Source organism: Hesperophylax consimilis, chromosome 8 (genome assembly GCF_061612785.1).
Source record: "Hesperophylax consimilis isolate HC1 chromosome 8, BYU_Hcon_1.0, whole genome shotgun sequence".
NCBI lineage: Eukaryota > Metazoa > Arthropoda > Insecta > Trichoptera > Limnephilidae > Hesperophylax > Hesperophylax consimilis.
The window spans coordinates 35292161-35307751 of NC_142843.1; the positions used below are offsets into that span (position 1 = coordinate 35292161).

General features: G+C 34.9%; 1 protein-coding gene across 3 annotated transcripts in view; it reads right to left on the reverse strand.

The window, feature by feature from the left end:
* Positions 1-15591, reverse strand: part of Syx1A (Syntaxin 1A) — a 323962-nt gene that overhangs the window by 17211 nt on the left and 291160 nt on the right. For 2 of the 3 annotated variants that reach the window (XM_089634181.1, XM_089634182.1), the window contains exons 4-7: positions 5374-5448; positions 4836-5092; positions 3661-3798; positions 1398-1508 (exon numbers count right to left, since the gene is read on the reverse strand). In XM_089634181.1, the coding sequence (XP_089490307.1) occupies positions 1398-1508; positions 3661-3798; positions 4836-5092; positions 5374-5448 (581 nt within the window). Of the gene's footprint in view, positions 1-168; positions 280-1397; positions 1509-3660; positions 3799-4835; positions 5093-5373; positions 5449-15591 lie in introns of all 3 variants that reach the window. The other variant, XM_089634183.1, reaches the window with a different exon arrangement.

Genomic DNA, 15591 nt, shown 5'->3' on the forward strand with positions numbered 1-15591 from the left:
ATTTCAGAAAATTTGATTGTAACATGGGAAACACCTTTAACTTATATATTATTGTGACAGTTCTCCTTGTAGCCTTTGTTTGGGAGATGGTATGTCCATAGTAATTGTTGCAAGTCTCCGCAGAAGGAATTTATGAATCTAGTTGCTTGCAAGGCGTTAGCTGATTACCTTTCGGGCCTTCTGCTGATAGTGTTCTGCCGTTTGCAGCTGTCCACGGGCGTCATCCACGTGTTCTGTCGTCTGGGACACGTGGTACTCCACCCGGTTGACCAGTTCACCCTGTGGGGGGGCGGGGCGGGGGGAGGTATCGTGGGGGATGTGGGGTCATGGGGCTGGAGGGGAGGGACACATCTCTACCCCGGGGGGGCAAGTGGTGGCGACCGGAAGGTTAAAGGTTAATTTTGTTATTCAGCAGCGACAAGAGTTCGATTAAGGGTTTCAAAGAGGAAAATAATATCCCAAGAAATAAGATTTAGTTTTAAGATTAAATAATTAATTGTTGTTTTGTTTATACTTGGACAAGTACAACAGATACAAATATTAAGACAACATCAATTCACAAAAGATATACAAGAAAAGATAACATTACACAACAGAAAGCGACCATTTGAGACATTGTGAAGAATTTAGACATGAAATGAGAAACAATCGAACACACAAGATGAAGAGATTTGGAGATTTAAGAGGTGAGATATCCCAAAGGAAGTGTAGAAGAGGAAGGTAAAGAGGAGCGACGTCAGAGGAGAGACGAAGACACATATCCAAGTGAAGGTTTCCCAGAATCCGTGTGGTTTGTTTAAACAGCTGATAGGTTGGTAGAAAGTCACAAAAGCGATATTTCACAACATGTAGACTTACCGGAGAATATAATATTATGTTATAGTAATAATATATGATGTACAGTTAACAGTAATGCACATACAGTCATAATATAATACACAGTCATAGAAATAATAATAATAATACATACAATGTTGGTATAGAAGCACCGTGGTTAGATAGAGAATATCCAGATTTATGACAAAGGCAAAATACAAACACCAGAATAAAGGTTCAATGTTAATTGTTTTAGGAAGAGTTATAATATAGGAGATACACAAATTTTTTATAACAGACGAATACAGAAGTTATAGAAATAAACCAGATATTAATTTGTTAATCAGTGTTAAAATAAAAATAAAGGAGAAATAAAATTAAAAAAAAAACAATTAATAAAGAACACATTGTAGATCCACCAAATAAAAAGTGTTAGGTGCGTTAGGACATAAATAAAAATGTTCAGGCGAGACGGGCACAGGGGTGCAGGGTGAGGGGGCAGGAGGGTTGGACAAAACAAAAAGAAAAAAACGCAAAATTAGCAATGCGTGTTCAGTTGGGGCGGTTCGCTGTTCACTCACCCGACGGGCCTTGCTCTGATATTTGAGCGCCTTCTTGGTTTCCTGCGTGGCCGTCTGGACGTAGTCCACAGCGTGCTCCACATGGTATTCTATGCGGTCAATCATCTCTCCCTGTTACATGGAAGGATCATCTTAAACGTGTGCACTTGCCGTGTGACCATAGCTGATATTATTCAACAAACTCGCTTTCAAAAGTGAAAAGTTTAAATCAATTCAATACAAGGATAATCAGTTCAAAATCTTCCCCAAGGTACTGTACTAGGACCAGTGTTATTTACTATATATTTAAACATTTTTTTCAGTCAAGTTTAAATCAATTTAACTCTGGGACCAGTGTTATTTATTGTATAAACAACATAAATAAACTGAAAAATACACATTCACTTGGTACAGATTTTAAAATTGCCACCAAGCTTCTTATTGAACCTATCCCTAGAATCTAGTGAATTTCCTGATTCGTGGAAAATATCAAAAATTTGTCCGATTTATAAAAGCGGTACAAAGACTTCTGTGGAAAATTTTAGACCGGTGACAATACTATCTGCACAGGCTAAATTGTTTGAATCGATTCTTCATAAATTCACACTACCACAAGTAGAACCGTTTTTAATTTCTGAACAGCATGGATTTAGAAAAGGCCGATCGGCAGAAACCAACCTATTGATGTTTACGGATTACGTATCAAAATCATTAGACAAAGGCCATTAAGTAGATTGTTCATACAATGACTTTTCAAAGGCCTTCGATACTGTTAATCACGACATCTTACTCAATAAACTGGCTATAATGGGATTCTCCATAAGACTGCTCCCTTTTTTATGATAGCTATCTGCAAACAGGAAGCAGTTTGCATCTCACGGACTATTCCAATCTATACATTTTTTATGTACAATCGGGGGTAACCCAAGGCAATAATTTAGGCCCACTCCTCTATTCCATATTTATTAAACTTCTTTTCTATATTCTATATAAACTTCTCTTTGCTGATGACCTAAAACTTTTCTTAGAAATACTAACCTTAGAAGACTGCAATCAACTCCAATCAGACATTGATAGAATTGTTGACTGGAGTAAAATGAATCGGATTGAGTTTAATGTTTCTAAAAGTATACCTACCGGTATACAAAGGATGTCCGAAGTTTAAAACGTGTCTCGACCATGAAGAAACTTGGAATCATGTTCGATAGTAGGCTGACATTTCATGTTCATATTGAGACGGCTTCTAGCACCTTACTGAGAATGCTAGGCTTTGTTCTACGCACTGCAAGGAATTTTAGAGATACCCGCGTTCTCATAATTTTATTTAATTCCCTAGTAGGGAGTAGACTTGTAAAATATTCTCTCATATTGGAGAGAGTTCAGAAGAAATTCTTGAGATTTCTCTACAGAGGGAGTATGGCTACTACCCGTGGTTTTATCCTACTGACTTTCTTTTGGGTATGCTCGGAATGAACCATCTACGGGTCAGGAGGGATGTGCGTATCCCATTGCTACACATTTCTTCAGACTGATTCTTATTTATTAGAGTGGGTAGTTTGGAAACTCCGTCAACATGGAGACCATTATTTCTATGTTCCCGATGGTTATCTCCGTCACCGACAACATAGACTATTCTATCTCCCGGCCTGCAGGACTAACTTGCCGATGGTCAAGTCAGTGGGGACAGCAATCTTGCTGCTGAACAGAATCAATTTGGATATTGACATTTTTAGCATCAATGAAGCTGCCTTTAAATGGCAAGCTCTGTTATCACTGGTACAGTTGATATACCCACTGGCCATATTTATGTAAGAATTTTTATTAACAAATGTATTTTAAAAAAGCATTAAAATTAACAATTTTGTAATATTTTTAAAATTAATACGTCATTCAGTGAAGTGACATTTTATCAGCCAATACATGGCTAAATTATTCCCCCTTAAAACGATCTTACAAGTTAAACAACTAACAGAGTAGATGTAATACGATCTACCCTGGTGAAGGATGAACACTGGAAGATAGTATTAAAACACCAGCAAAATAAAGGAAGAGGAATCACAATATGATTAAAAACCTCAAAAGTTAATCAACAAGAATATTGATTGATTGATGAATAAGTTACAAGGATAACTTACAGATTTCCATCATGACATACAATATTTATTATACAGCAGTACTTGACTTAAAATAAGGTGGAACTTTTAAGGTTCCTTTATGAAAACCTTCTAAATGAAAGGGATCTGCTCTGTACGAGAATCCGGCAATTAGAAAAGACTATCCTGACCTGGCTCTCGACAAGCATGGCCATGTCCATGAACATCCCGTGCAGTTCCTTGATGGAGTTCTCCAGTTTGATGATGTCTGCATGTCGAGCCTCGATGTCTGCAAGTGTCTGCTTGGCCTGCTGGGTCTCCATTATGATCTGAAATCATATAAAAATATGGTTGAAATATCATTTTTGAAATCGATAAGAAATTTGTTTCACTCTTTTTTCCTGCCTCCGTGTTTCCTCCCTCCCACACCATGTTCACTCCTTCCTCTCCTCAAAAAGAAGGATCCCCAACATAACCCTATGTGAAACAAGGAAGCTCATTTTCTAAGTCTGATTTCGAAAAAAATCTGTGTAATATAATCAGAGATGTGCAAAATGGGTACCCAAAACCATTTGAAATGCAAAATGGAAATGGGTCAAAACTTTTCCATTTGAAAATGCAAAATGCAAAATGGTTTTTAGAAAAGCATTTCAAATGCAAAATGCAAAATACCTATTTTCAAAATGCATTGAAAATGCAAAATGGTTTCTCAGGTCAAACAATTAAAATAATTATCGAATTTTTAAACAATTTTGTCATTTAATAATGGACATCAATGTAGAACATTACATGATGGTAAATCCAAAAACACCACGACTACAGATTATGAAACCACAAAAAATTTGCACGGGACTAATGTTGCCAACGTAAAAACATAGAAACTGCTATCTAACATTTAATATTACAGCGTCATGGCCATGTTCAGTATTTAAATCAGTATTTTTTGTAATGGTATCACTCAATTGCCAGGGCTCCTACCAGGGAGCAACTTACAAATGTAATTATCTCTCATAGCGAGGTTGAGGACCGACTGATATTTGGGGCTTATGAAAAAAAGATGAGTGGAGAAAGTAGGAAGAATGTTGCAAAAAAGCATTTAAAATGGAAAATGCATTGAGAAAAGCATTTCAAATGCAAAATGGTTTTTAGAAAAGCATTTAAAATGCAAAATGGAAAATACCCATTTTGCATTTTGCATTTCCATTTGAAATGGATTTATTTGAAATAAAGCACATCTCTGAATATAATGTACAATTAAAAAAAAATCAGATCAAAATTAAAAAAAAAAAAAATGTATAGACTGACAAGTGGGAAAGGTAGACAATGGTGCGGTGGTAAAAGGTATTTTTGAAAAGGATTGTATTACCCCTTGCGTGAAGACGGCGGGATTCCCCTGCTCCAGCATCTCCTCTAGCTCCTCGTTGGTGGTGGTACGGCCGGTGATCTCCAACTGCCTCTGTATCCGCCCCTTGCAGCGCTCCCTGTAGTCCGTCTGCGTGCGGTTGTACTCGCTCATCACCTCCACAAACTTGCGACTCAGCGTCGAGTGCTGCGTCTTCCTTATTCTCAGGTCGGCGGAGGACTTGTTTGTCTGCTCTTCCTGGTCGATGTTCTGCTCTATCACTGTAGCGAATCAAATATACAAATTGAAAACCAAACCATAAAACAATTAAATCAATAATAAATTAAATTCAGCCAAAATTTTATTTCAGATAAATGTCAATCAGCTATCATAAGTCTTAAATTGAGAAAACTTAAGAGATAAATTTTCCATAAGTTAGGAGTTTGGGTGCTAATGGCACAAATTGGCAAACTGTTAAAAAATCAAAGTTTTGTAATCAATCATAATTAAATAATATTCAAATATTCAGGACAAAAGTAAACAAATTGAAGATGATACAAACATTTTAACTTCGCCCTAACTTTGTTCGCCGTTTTCTTAATATCTGCCATTAGATCTTCTAGCTCTTGCTTTGTTTCTGTAACAAAGAGAAAAGTAACACAATTAATTACAGTACTATCGTCTCTAATAGCCTCCTTCTTCTTCCTACTTCTCCTTCTTATCTCTTAAATGTGACATAGAATTAACACACAATGTAACAATGCTCAAATTTCTTTTGATGACTGCACCCCAACTAAGGGTGATTTTTTTTCCATTGACCTCGAAAAGATTGAAGAATAAATCTTTCCGCTAGGTACTATTAAAGGTAATTTCGAAATTTTTCGATTCCTAAAATAATCCATCTTTCGAAATATTTACCCCAATTTTAACCATCGCTATTACATATAGTTAGTTCCCTTTCGAAAACAACTTACGAAAAGTTTTGAAAATCGAAATCACAATATAAAACATCAACTGTAAAGCGCCCCTGAGGTGATATCTCACAAAAGCGGCGCTATAAAAACTGTCCAATATTATTATTATTATTAAATAGCTATTAGCCAAGGTTCCTAAAGTAAAGTATACAATATTTTCTAAGAACCTTGGCTATTAGCAATAAACAACACATTTCAAAAGAAACCTACACAAAAAAGGACGATTGCCAACTCGGCTGATAGAGGGTGCAAAAGATATTCGTAAAATGTTTCGTAACTTGGGCTGGTCGTGGTAGGTACTAGCGACTCTAGCGACGTAAACAACTTGTCTATTTTTGGGAAAGGCGCTATTTATATCGCCGGGAAAATCTTAAGACGTCTGCCTCATAAGGACATCGCTTCTAGTTGGCAGAAGTAACAAACGGTAAACAGAGGGTCGGGGGTAGGGGCCACCCACACTAATTATATTATTATTGCGACATCGACGTCGATTAGCGGAGGAGGATTTACAAGTATTTTTGTTTAATCTATATTGGGCTGTCTAGCGATGTAACTAGATTGACTAAATAAATAATACATGCAGAATTCATCACTAATCAAATTAATAATTCCTAAAAGTAATTCATTTACGACGGTTATAAATCGATGGGTATGTGTAGAGGGTGTTATCTATATATTACATACTTTATCAAAATGCAATTTAGATAGTGTCTTGGATAAATATTTGTATTTTTTACATGCGACATCTATTGACTTTTGTTACAAGTCTGGGATGAATATTCAATATGTTTATAGTGGAATAACTTAAAGTTTAATTAAAAGAAAAGTGTGAAACAGAAAAATCATTAAAAAAGCCCCGGCAAGGCTGAGGTCCTGGGTTCAATTTCTAGATGCGACCGAATCTTTTGTCTGATTTTTCTGTTTCACACTTTAGTTTAGTTAATATTATTTGGAATAATTAAATATTACAATTTGAGGTTTTACAAAATAAGTTATTCCATTGTAAAAAATATTGAAACTATGATACTTTATAAACTATGTTTCATATGGAGACGGAGTTTTCAATAGCGTGAGAGAAACGACATGATAAGGCGAAACGGCGCGGCGCCGCCTACAGAAATTTAATAAATTCCGTAGTTTTTTACAAAGCAACTTTTCAGCCACCCCAGTTTTTCAGAAGCGGTAGGTAGTTAGGTAGGCACTACATGTTACATAAGCCACCGCTACTGAATAATGGCTTTCCACTAAGCCGATAGAGGTCTCCATTCAATTCGAGACGCGTTGGGGGGAGTGACGCCCAACGCGACAAGGGGGCAGAGCAAATCCATGCTCGTTTATAACACTTTCCCCTTCGAAAAAAGGAAAGATTAAAAATCATTAAAACTCTTTAGTACCTACTTCCTACAAACCCACTTTTCCCCCAGAATGAAAATAACTTGAGAGGTTTCTGTGAAAAAAAAAGTCGAGTTATGTAACATTTAATACAAACTTTATCGCCCCGTGTCGGCAAGAGGCAATAAAAGCGTAATAGCTTTTTGTTTTGATAGGTGGTAGGTACTGTGGGTATGTACCCACACCGGTAATGGGTAAGTTTTAGAATTTTAGATGTTGGCAATACAATATTATTACATCTAGAACATAATACTATTTTTGAATATCGATAAGAGAAACAATTAACGTTAAACTAAGGAGAGGGGGGATAATAAAGAAGTCGGAAAAGTTTTTCCTCGTAAGATTGGCTTGATGATAAATTGACACGCGTTACCGAGCCGGGAAAATAGCTGATAAGGCAATGTGATTTATTGATGCTGGGATTTGAGAAAAATATAATAATCTGTCATTCGAGATTAATGTCATTTGAAAAACTGAGATGAAGTAAATGAAATATTTAATACAGACAAAGAGTAATGCTTGTATAATAACAGAAATAGAGTAGAATAATGTAGGAATGGAGCCTAAAGGTCTCCGATAAAACCGTATGTAAGTACAGACAGAGTATAAACAATAGATATAGGTTTTCCGTAGACCCGTGAAAAATCACAAAAATTAGAATAATAAATAAAAAGCCGTGAATCGAACCCCAATTAAATGCTTGAAAGGTAAATATGGTGGCCATTAGACAACAAACTATTATAAGAACGGCGGCATAAATTCACCAATCATATCCATCAAATTGTGAACAAAGGTATGAAAACACTAGGCTTCGTATTAAGAACAACTAAAAACTTTAATTCTTTACAAGCCATTAAACTATTATACGTATCTCTAGTAAGAAGTCTAATTGAATATAACTCAGTAGTTTGGTCTCCATCTTACAAAATTCACATTAACAACATTAGCGAATACAAAAAAAAAATTCTACGATTTATAAATTTTAAATTAAATATCCCTGTCGAAAACTTAAAATACAATTTCTTATTAAATACTCTAAACATACATACATTAGAAGATAGACGTAAAATAAACGATTTAACGTTCTTATTCAAAATACTTAACTCTAAATTCGACTGTTGTGAACTCCTGCAACTTATAAACATACATACACCCACAGTAAGAACACGACAAAATACAATATTCTACAGCAGCACACATAAGAGTAACTACATTGCCCACTCTCCGATACAACCACTTCACACCATGGGAAATCATTACTTGGGTGATGTTGACATATTCAATACCAACTTGGCAAGTTTTGCGGATCATTTAAAACATTTATTTCAACAATACTCCTAAACACATCATGTAAACCTACAAATAGCTGTAATTTTCTGTTTTTGTTTCTTGTGTTTGTATGACTTGTTGCATGGCTTTTATCAAATGTAATTTTATTCTTATTTTTTATGTTTCAAAGTATCTGTCAAATTAAAATTATACTACCAACCATGTAAAAGCCCCCTGGGCGTTAAATAAATAAATAAAAAATTATATTGAATTTTAGATTTTTTCACGACCGAAAAAAAATTGTTAATAATATTCAATAGCAATACAAAAAATCAGAAAATAAGGAATAATGAAGAAAGTTTTCACTGAGCCCTTTTGGGGCTGCCGACTGATGCACTTTTCGGTTACAATAATTAAAGCCTTGTTATGTAAAATGGGTGAGTCGAATGGAAATCAGCGTCAGGGTGATGGCATGTTTTGATGATGGTAGAGACACGCCTAGACTTGTTTCTCGTGCCCCTCTAGCTCTTGTCGCGGATCTTGTCACCGGAAAACTTTATATTATCTAACTCTCAATCTGTAAGTTAACAAGTATTATTATGTTGTTGAGTAAAGAAAGCGAAATATGTTTAATTTAACTTAAGGAAGGTTCAGGCAGAAGTGAAAATATTAACATCAATACAGTGATGTCTAAACACAGAGTGTGATTTGCAATCCTGTGAAAGCTACTTAGCTTTAACTTATAATCCAAAGGGTTAGACTGGTGATAATGTATATGAGTAGTAGATACTTCCAGTATCACCCTGGAGAAATACGACGTGTTTGGTGACGATCTGAATAGCCAGGTACTTACGCACCTTTCTCTTCACCGTCTCACTCTCCGCCCCACTACCGTCAGTCTCACAACACACCCCAATAATGGGGATCCTATAGCCTCATTGGATCCAGACGGTTGAGTGCAAGTAAGGCTATGTCATTCCCAATAAAAGCAACATTAGGGACTCTTATTGTTTATTGCGGTATTTTAAGTAGGTACATAGTTATCTATGTCCTAATACAATCCTTATATACATATAATTATAGTAACACATTTAAAATGAATGAATCACATATTTTCGTAATTTAATTTTAAATGTTTTTATGTTTTCTTCTGATTTTATTTCTTCTGGAAGCTCTCCAAATATCTTTAACGCTCCGTACATCATTGACTTTTGACTCTGTGTTTTTGAAGTGAAACTTCTTTACGCGCGTCATGCAATTTCGAGGACCGGAGTAAAACCGACTCATGACCGAAACGAAAATGCGGGTACCCCCACCACCGATTAAAGTTCATTTGATCTAGTCAAAGTTTTGAAGTAACATATAAATGCTTCTTAGCTCATCCCGACAACTGGCGTTGGTGGTGTAATGGTCAGCATAGTTGCCTTCCAAGCAGTTGATCCGAGTTCGATTCTCGGCCATCGCACATTATTTTTTTGTTTTTAACGCCTTTTTCATTCAATATCTTATTTTTGAGTAGGTCAGAACATTTTTTAAAAGAAAATAATATTGCAAAATAATAAAAACACTTATCTCACTGTGATAAAACATTACTCCGCTAGAGCGCGCTTTGCGTTATTGTGTTGGATTAAAATTATTATCTAATCCGTATATTATGATAATTGTATTACATTTATTTAATTAATTTATTTATTTTGATAATATGTAATAATTTACAGAAAAAAAATTAAAACTATCTCCCTCTGATAAAATATCCGTTCGCTAGAGCGCACTACGCGATCTTGTGTGGGATTCTATTTCTGTACATTGTACATTATTTTTAAAAATATATTATATTTTGGGTGTGATGTAGGTAACATTATAAAACATAACAAGCTCTCATATTTTCAGAACCTACATAATATAATCAATTTATGCGGCTTTGCTTACAGTTGGTGCTCAGCGTGGTTGGCTTTCAATCAGTTAAGCGAGGTTCGATTCTCGGCTGTGGCATTTTTGAAGTGAAACCTTGTTGAGGTGGGGGAGCCGCTCACGAACGTTCTCTCTCTTCTCTTCTTTCCTCTCTCTCAGACACCAGCGAACTGCGCCACGCCAAGCATCAGCTGAAACTAGAAGTTTCACTTCTGTCTTGCGTAGGCTTGACACACCCACTTTTTTTCCTGGAGGGGAGTCTCAATTCATTTCTTTTCCTCGTCTCATGTGTGTGTTTGTTTTGTAGTTTATCAATTTTTCTTAGGAATTCACTAGACGTATGGCCATTGATTATCTTGTAGATTAAAAATATGGTATTTAAGTAAATAATTTGTTTAAATGACAAGATATTTAACTCCTTCAACATGTTCTTAATTTTTGTGTATCTTATGCAGCAAAAGAAGAATGGTTTTGTTTTGGGACGAAAGAAAACCAACGAAAACCGACTATTTTGGATTTGATGACAGTCGACAAAAATGAGAATTCTTTAAACGGCGAAACAGGCACTATGCTACAAATAATTAGATGGAAGCGACCAAGTGGCAGACTGATAAAGAAGAGAAAGATCTGTGTGGAAGAAGGGACCAGGGTAGGATGATCTGACGACTGGAAACGAAGGGCGACGGGCCGTACACGGAGAAAAATGGGTATTGCTAATTTATTAAGACTATTGAATTTCTTCTGGCCTTTTTAATAGTTCAGTAAAGATATTTTTTTCAAATATGAAAATACATGTTTATTTGGACTTACTTATTCGCATTTTTGCAATATTACCTACATGGCTGAAGAAAGTTTGAAAAGAGAATTCGTCAAAGTGACGTTTCTTTGTAAAAAAATGTGTAATTCTATATTTGAAATTTTAAAAAATGTTACCTTAAATATATTGTTTATTATTAAGTAGGTAGGTATTTAGCCCCTACTTACAAATCTTATGATTCACGGGAAATTATCGTTTTGATTTATTTATTAATTAACTATAGGCATATTTTTATGGATGTGAGTTCTACTGTCCACATTAGAACTACTAGACCAAATACGAAAGCAAACAGGGCTGGTGGATCTGCGGAATGAAATTACTAAAGCTGTGCACTGCTGGGAATAAACCCATAATGTATGCAATTATTTAACTTCCCATGTTTAAGAGAGTAACACTAACGGATGGTACTGGTGTTATAAATAAAATGCTGTGATCAACGAGGATCTGATTATTCGTAATTCCGGATAAAAACGGGATTTTAGGCCTCTCGATGAATTAATAGATTTACTGATTAACTTTTAGTAAATTACGAATACATTATCATGAAGTCGGAACACGTGTTCAAGATAATCCGAAAAATTTTGCATTACAAGGAAAATTCTTTGTATGGTCAAGATAATTATCATGGCAAAACGATAAAAAATTTAAGGATATTTAATCTGTGTAGCGTCGTGTGGATGGTAGCCAAACAAACTATTCAAGGTATGAATTCGAGCAGCGAAATTTAGGTAAAAAATAGGAAGAAAAAATGGTGAGATCTAAGCTGGGTCGGCACAGAAGAAAAGTTTCAGGACACCGAATCGGCGAAAGTTTTTGGCGACATTTCTATTATTGGGCGACAGTTGAACAATAGACAATGATCCGAGACGCGGGGAAATTTCGAAGACAGAAATGTTGATAGAGCGTTTCACAGGTGTATCGTTACACGCGTAATAAACCGCATTAAATATCTCAACTTTACTGGGTGAACTTTATTTGAGGCAATTCTAGTTGGGGAGTGAAAACTATATGTACCCACTCAATTTCTAACCACCCGACAGTGGAGTAAATAAAGAGTGTGATCGAAATTTTAACCCACCCAGCTTGTCCCTAGTAGGTACCTACTGGTATATCTGCATACTAAAATAAATCGGCACAAAATAGAGTTTAGACTGCTGAAAAGATTATTTTATAAAAATTAATTAATTAGTATTATTATTATTAATATAAAAATACTATTTTCAGTTGCGATTCCATCTGTAAATCGGGTTCAATGAACTCTAAAACATGGATTTGCTTTGAATTAATTGTCATTTTCAAATTTGAAACTGATTGTGGGAACAATTCAGACAGGCGATAAAGTAGGTACAAAAATTACTTTATTTTAATTAATTAATAATTCTGTACTTAAAATGTGTATTTGTTTTATTTAAATATTTGACAGATGTCGTAATTTTCAAGTTTATCCGAAAGGCATATTTCTGATCGTCTCTAAAATTGGCAATGTTTATTTTTGAAATGCCATAATGATCCTAAGACAAATATTTTTTTTATAAATACAATCAGTTTCACAAATCCTACAAATATAATATTCCGTAATTTTTCACGGTTCTGTGCTAGTCCTTGTAAAAATTGCTCCGTATTCTCCACGAAGAAACAAGTAAGAAACCTACCCCTATAAAGAACCAAGATGAGAGCGCACACCAACACAAAACTAAGAAAAATTACTAAAAACAAGAGCCACATCTATAAAATTTAAAAGCAACATTTTTTTATCCTATCAACTTCGGTGGCGGAATAATTTAATTTTTCCAGCAGGGACGCAGCACTTTATCATGGCCGGGCTGGCGCATAAACAACTTTACAAACATCATAATGTATACAAATTCATCCCCGGCCGGCGAAACAAACAAACACAGGCGGCTCGTCTTGCGCTCTTAAGACACGGAGGCAGATGACATGACATCCCACCCACCACCCACCATACCCACCCAGGACAAGAGCCGGAGAGCAGATAATGACACCGATTCAACCCAAGCATCGCCAAGACTGATGGCCGCATATTATAAGGTTTATACTCCTTCAAAAGTAAGATCGCGCCAGAAAAGCGGCCATCTTGTAAATAAAGGAAAACAAAAGCGGTCGGTGGATTACAAGCTCGCATTCGTTGATGTTAATATACACACTAATAGAGAATGCCACGCAAATGCCTTGCGAAACCATCTTGAAGAATATGTAGGTAATATTAAATATTGACGAGAACTTTTTTGTTTTAAAGAAAGACAAACACTCCGGGGTTAGGAATAACCTGACAATATTTGAAAATCTCCTACTACCACCGCAGTAAGCGGAAATTGTTGCGTATGTCGTGATGGAGGACTTACCCCAAACTTAACTTAACCCAAACGCTATGCCAACTCAGTCAGTCACTGACCGGTCAATTGTTCGAGTATATTATTTAATTCGTAAACAAAGAATGGAAGCAGCAAATTTAAGCATGATTTTGATATTGTTTTGTAAAAATCCAACTGTTGCCGAATTCGATTCAATTTTCCCGTGTTCTGAACGTCTGAGTGTTTTTGAGGTTGTGGATTTCAAACATCAGATAAAAAATTGTATAGTAAACCGAACATAATTTTATATATATATATATTTTTTTTTATTTTATTTGGTACAATATTGTTACATTTTAAGTTTTCCAGTAATGTAGGCCTCACTGGGTGGCTTGCCCGTGCTGAGGCCTTCGTTTTATAATATGAAAATATAATCTACATAATACATTTAAAGAGAAAATAATACATTTGAAATTAAAAATACATAATACATAATAATATATTTAAAATTAAAAATAATACATTGAAAATAATCTTGAGTGTTTGTGAGTGATGTGTGTTTATATTGGTTTTGTGTGTTACGTGTAGGTTTTGTTTTTATTTTATGCTATGACATTTTGGTAATATTGTCGTTTTTGTTCTTTAATCCATATTATGTTCATAGTGAACCATAACTGTACATATGTAATTAAATTATATACATACATATTTAGAAACTTAATTGACATAATTTGAGGTTAGTTGTCGTTTTTCCACGATTATTGTCATTAATATTAATTTCTTTATACATTAGTAGTTGAATAGTGTGTAGTGTAGTTCTACTAACCGTCTGGAGTCAATTAGACTATATCCCAATTGGAGTTTGTTGTGAGACTGAAGATAGTGGAGAGGGAAAGAATAATAATAATATTTGGCTAATTTATATAGCGCCGTTTTCGTGAGAAATCACCTCAAGGGCGCTGAAAGAAGATAGGGAAGTACCTTTAAAACCTTTTCCACTCTGACCATTTTTTCTCAGAACCAATTGGCTACTCTGATTAAAAATTAATGTTATATTTTTGATTAAAAAATGAAATATTTGGTCAATTATTTTCGCGGCACCTGGTAATTCGTGTGACCATTATATGTTTGGTACATTTTGAATAAAATAGTTGTTAATCACACCTTAAGTAACTAAAAGATTGTTTGATTTCAATATGTTTTATTTACATAATTTATTTTATTGCATAGCGATAATTTGTAAAATATGGGAATAATATACAAATAATCCAATGTAAGTCATTGTAGAAATTCCTTTCTAATTGTCCTGTACCGCACGGGGGTTGATCGGTGACTACCTAGACCCGATTGGCTTAGGTTTTATGGCTAGTACACGGTTTCTTATTTTGCATTGGTTATATTATTTTAGGTTCCGACTCTCATTAAGGAAACAAATGATAGACCAGCCCACAACACGTAAAATAGATAATAAATTTGGCAAACATTCTACACGGTGATTGCAAGTTAGAGTTTTGTACATACTATAATTATAACTAGTAACTTACATCTACGACTTATAGCTAGTGACTTATATTACTGGCTTACAACTAATTTTTACAATTATTACTAGTGACTTATATATAAATAACTATGCATAATATAACAATGTCACATCTCAAGTATATTTATCACAGTAAAAAACTCGCGATTCGGTCCAATGTCATTATAAATTTATCTTTCTTACTTATTGTATTATAACTAAATCACCATCACTTATAGTTTTTTTAAGTATGATATTTTTCGAAGCATTCTCCCACATGAAGTGCCGGTTTGTTATCACAATTTTTACAGTGATACATTGTTCGTTTTCTTTGCCCTCCCTCTCTATTAGAACCGCAAACGACGCAATCGCTGTACTTTTTTCTGCGCATTAGGCATTATCACATGTAGATTCACGTGATTTAACCGCTATTATGGATCTACCGAATATCTTCCTTTCCTTGTTTTTACACCTTCTCTATATTTTCCAACCAGTTGAATAATTAGCCTATCCACAAATTGAAGATGACTCATTGGCTTTTCATTGTTTTATTAACATATTCTCCTTGTACAATATGTAAGCATTT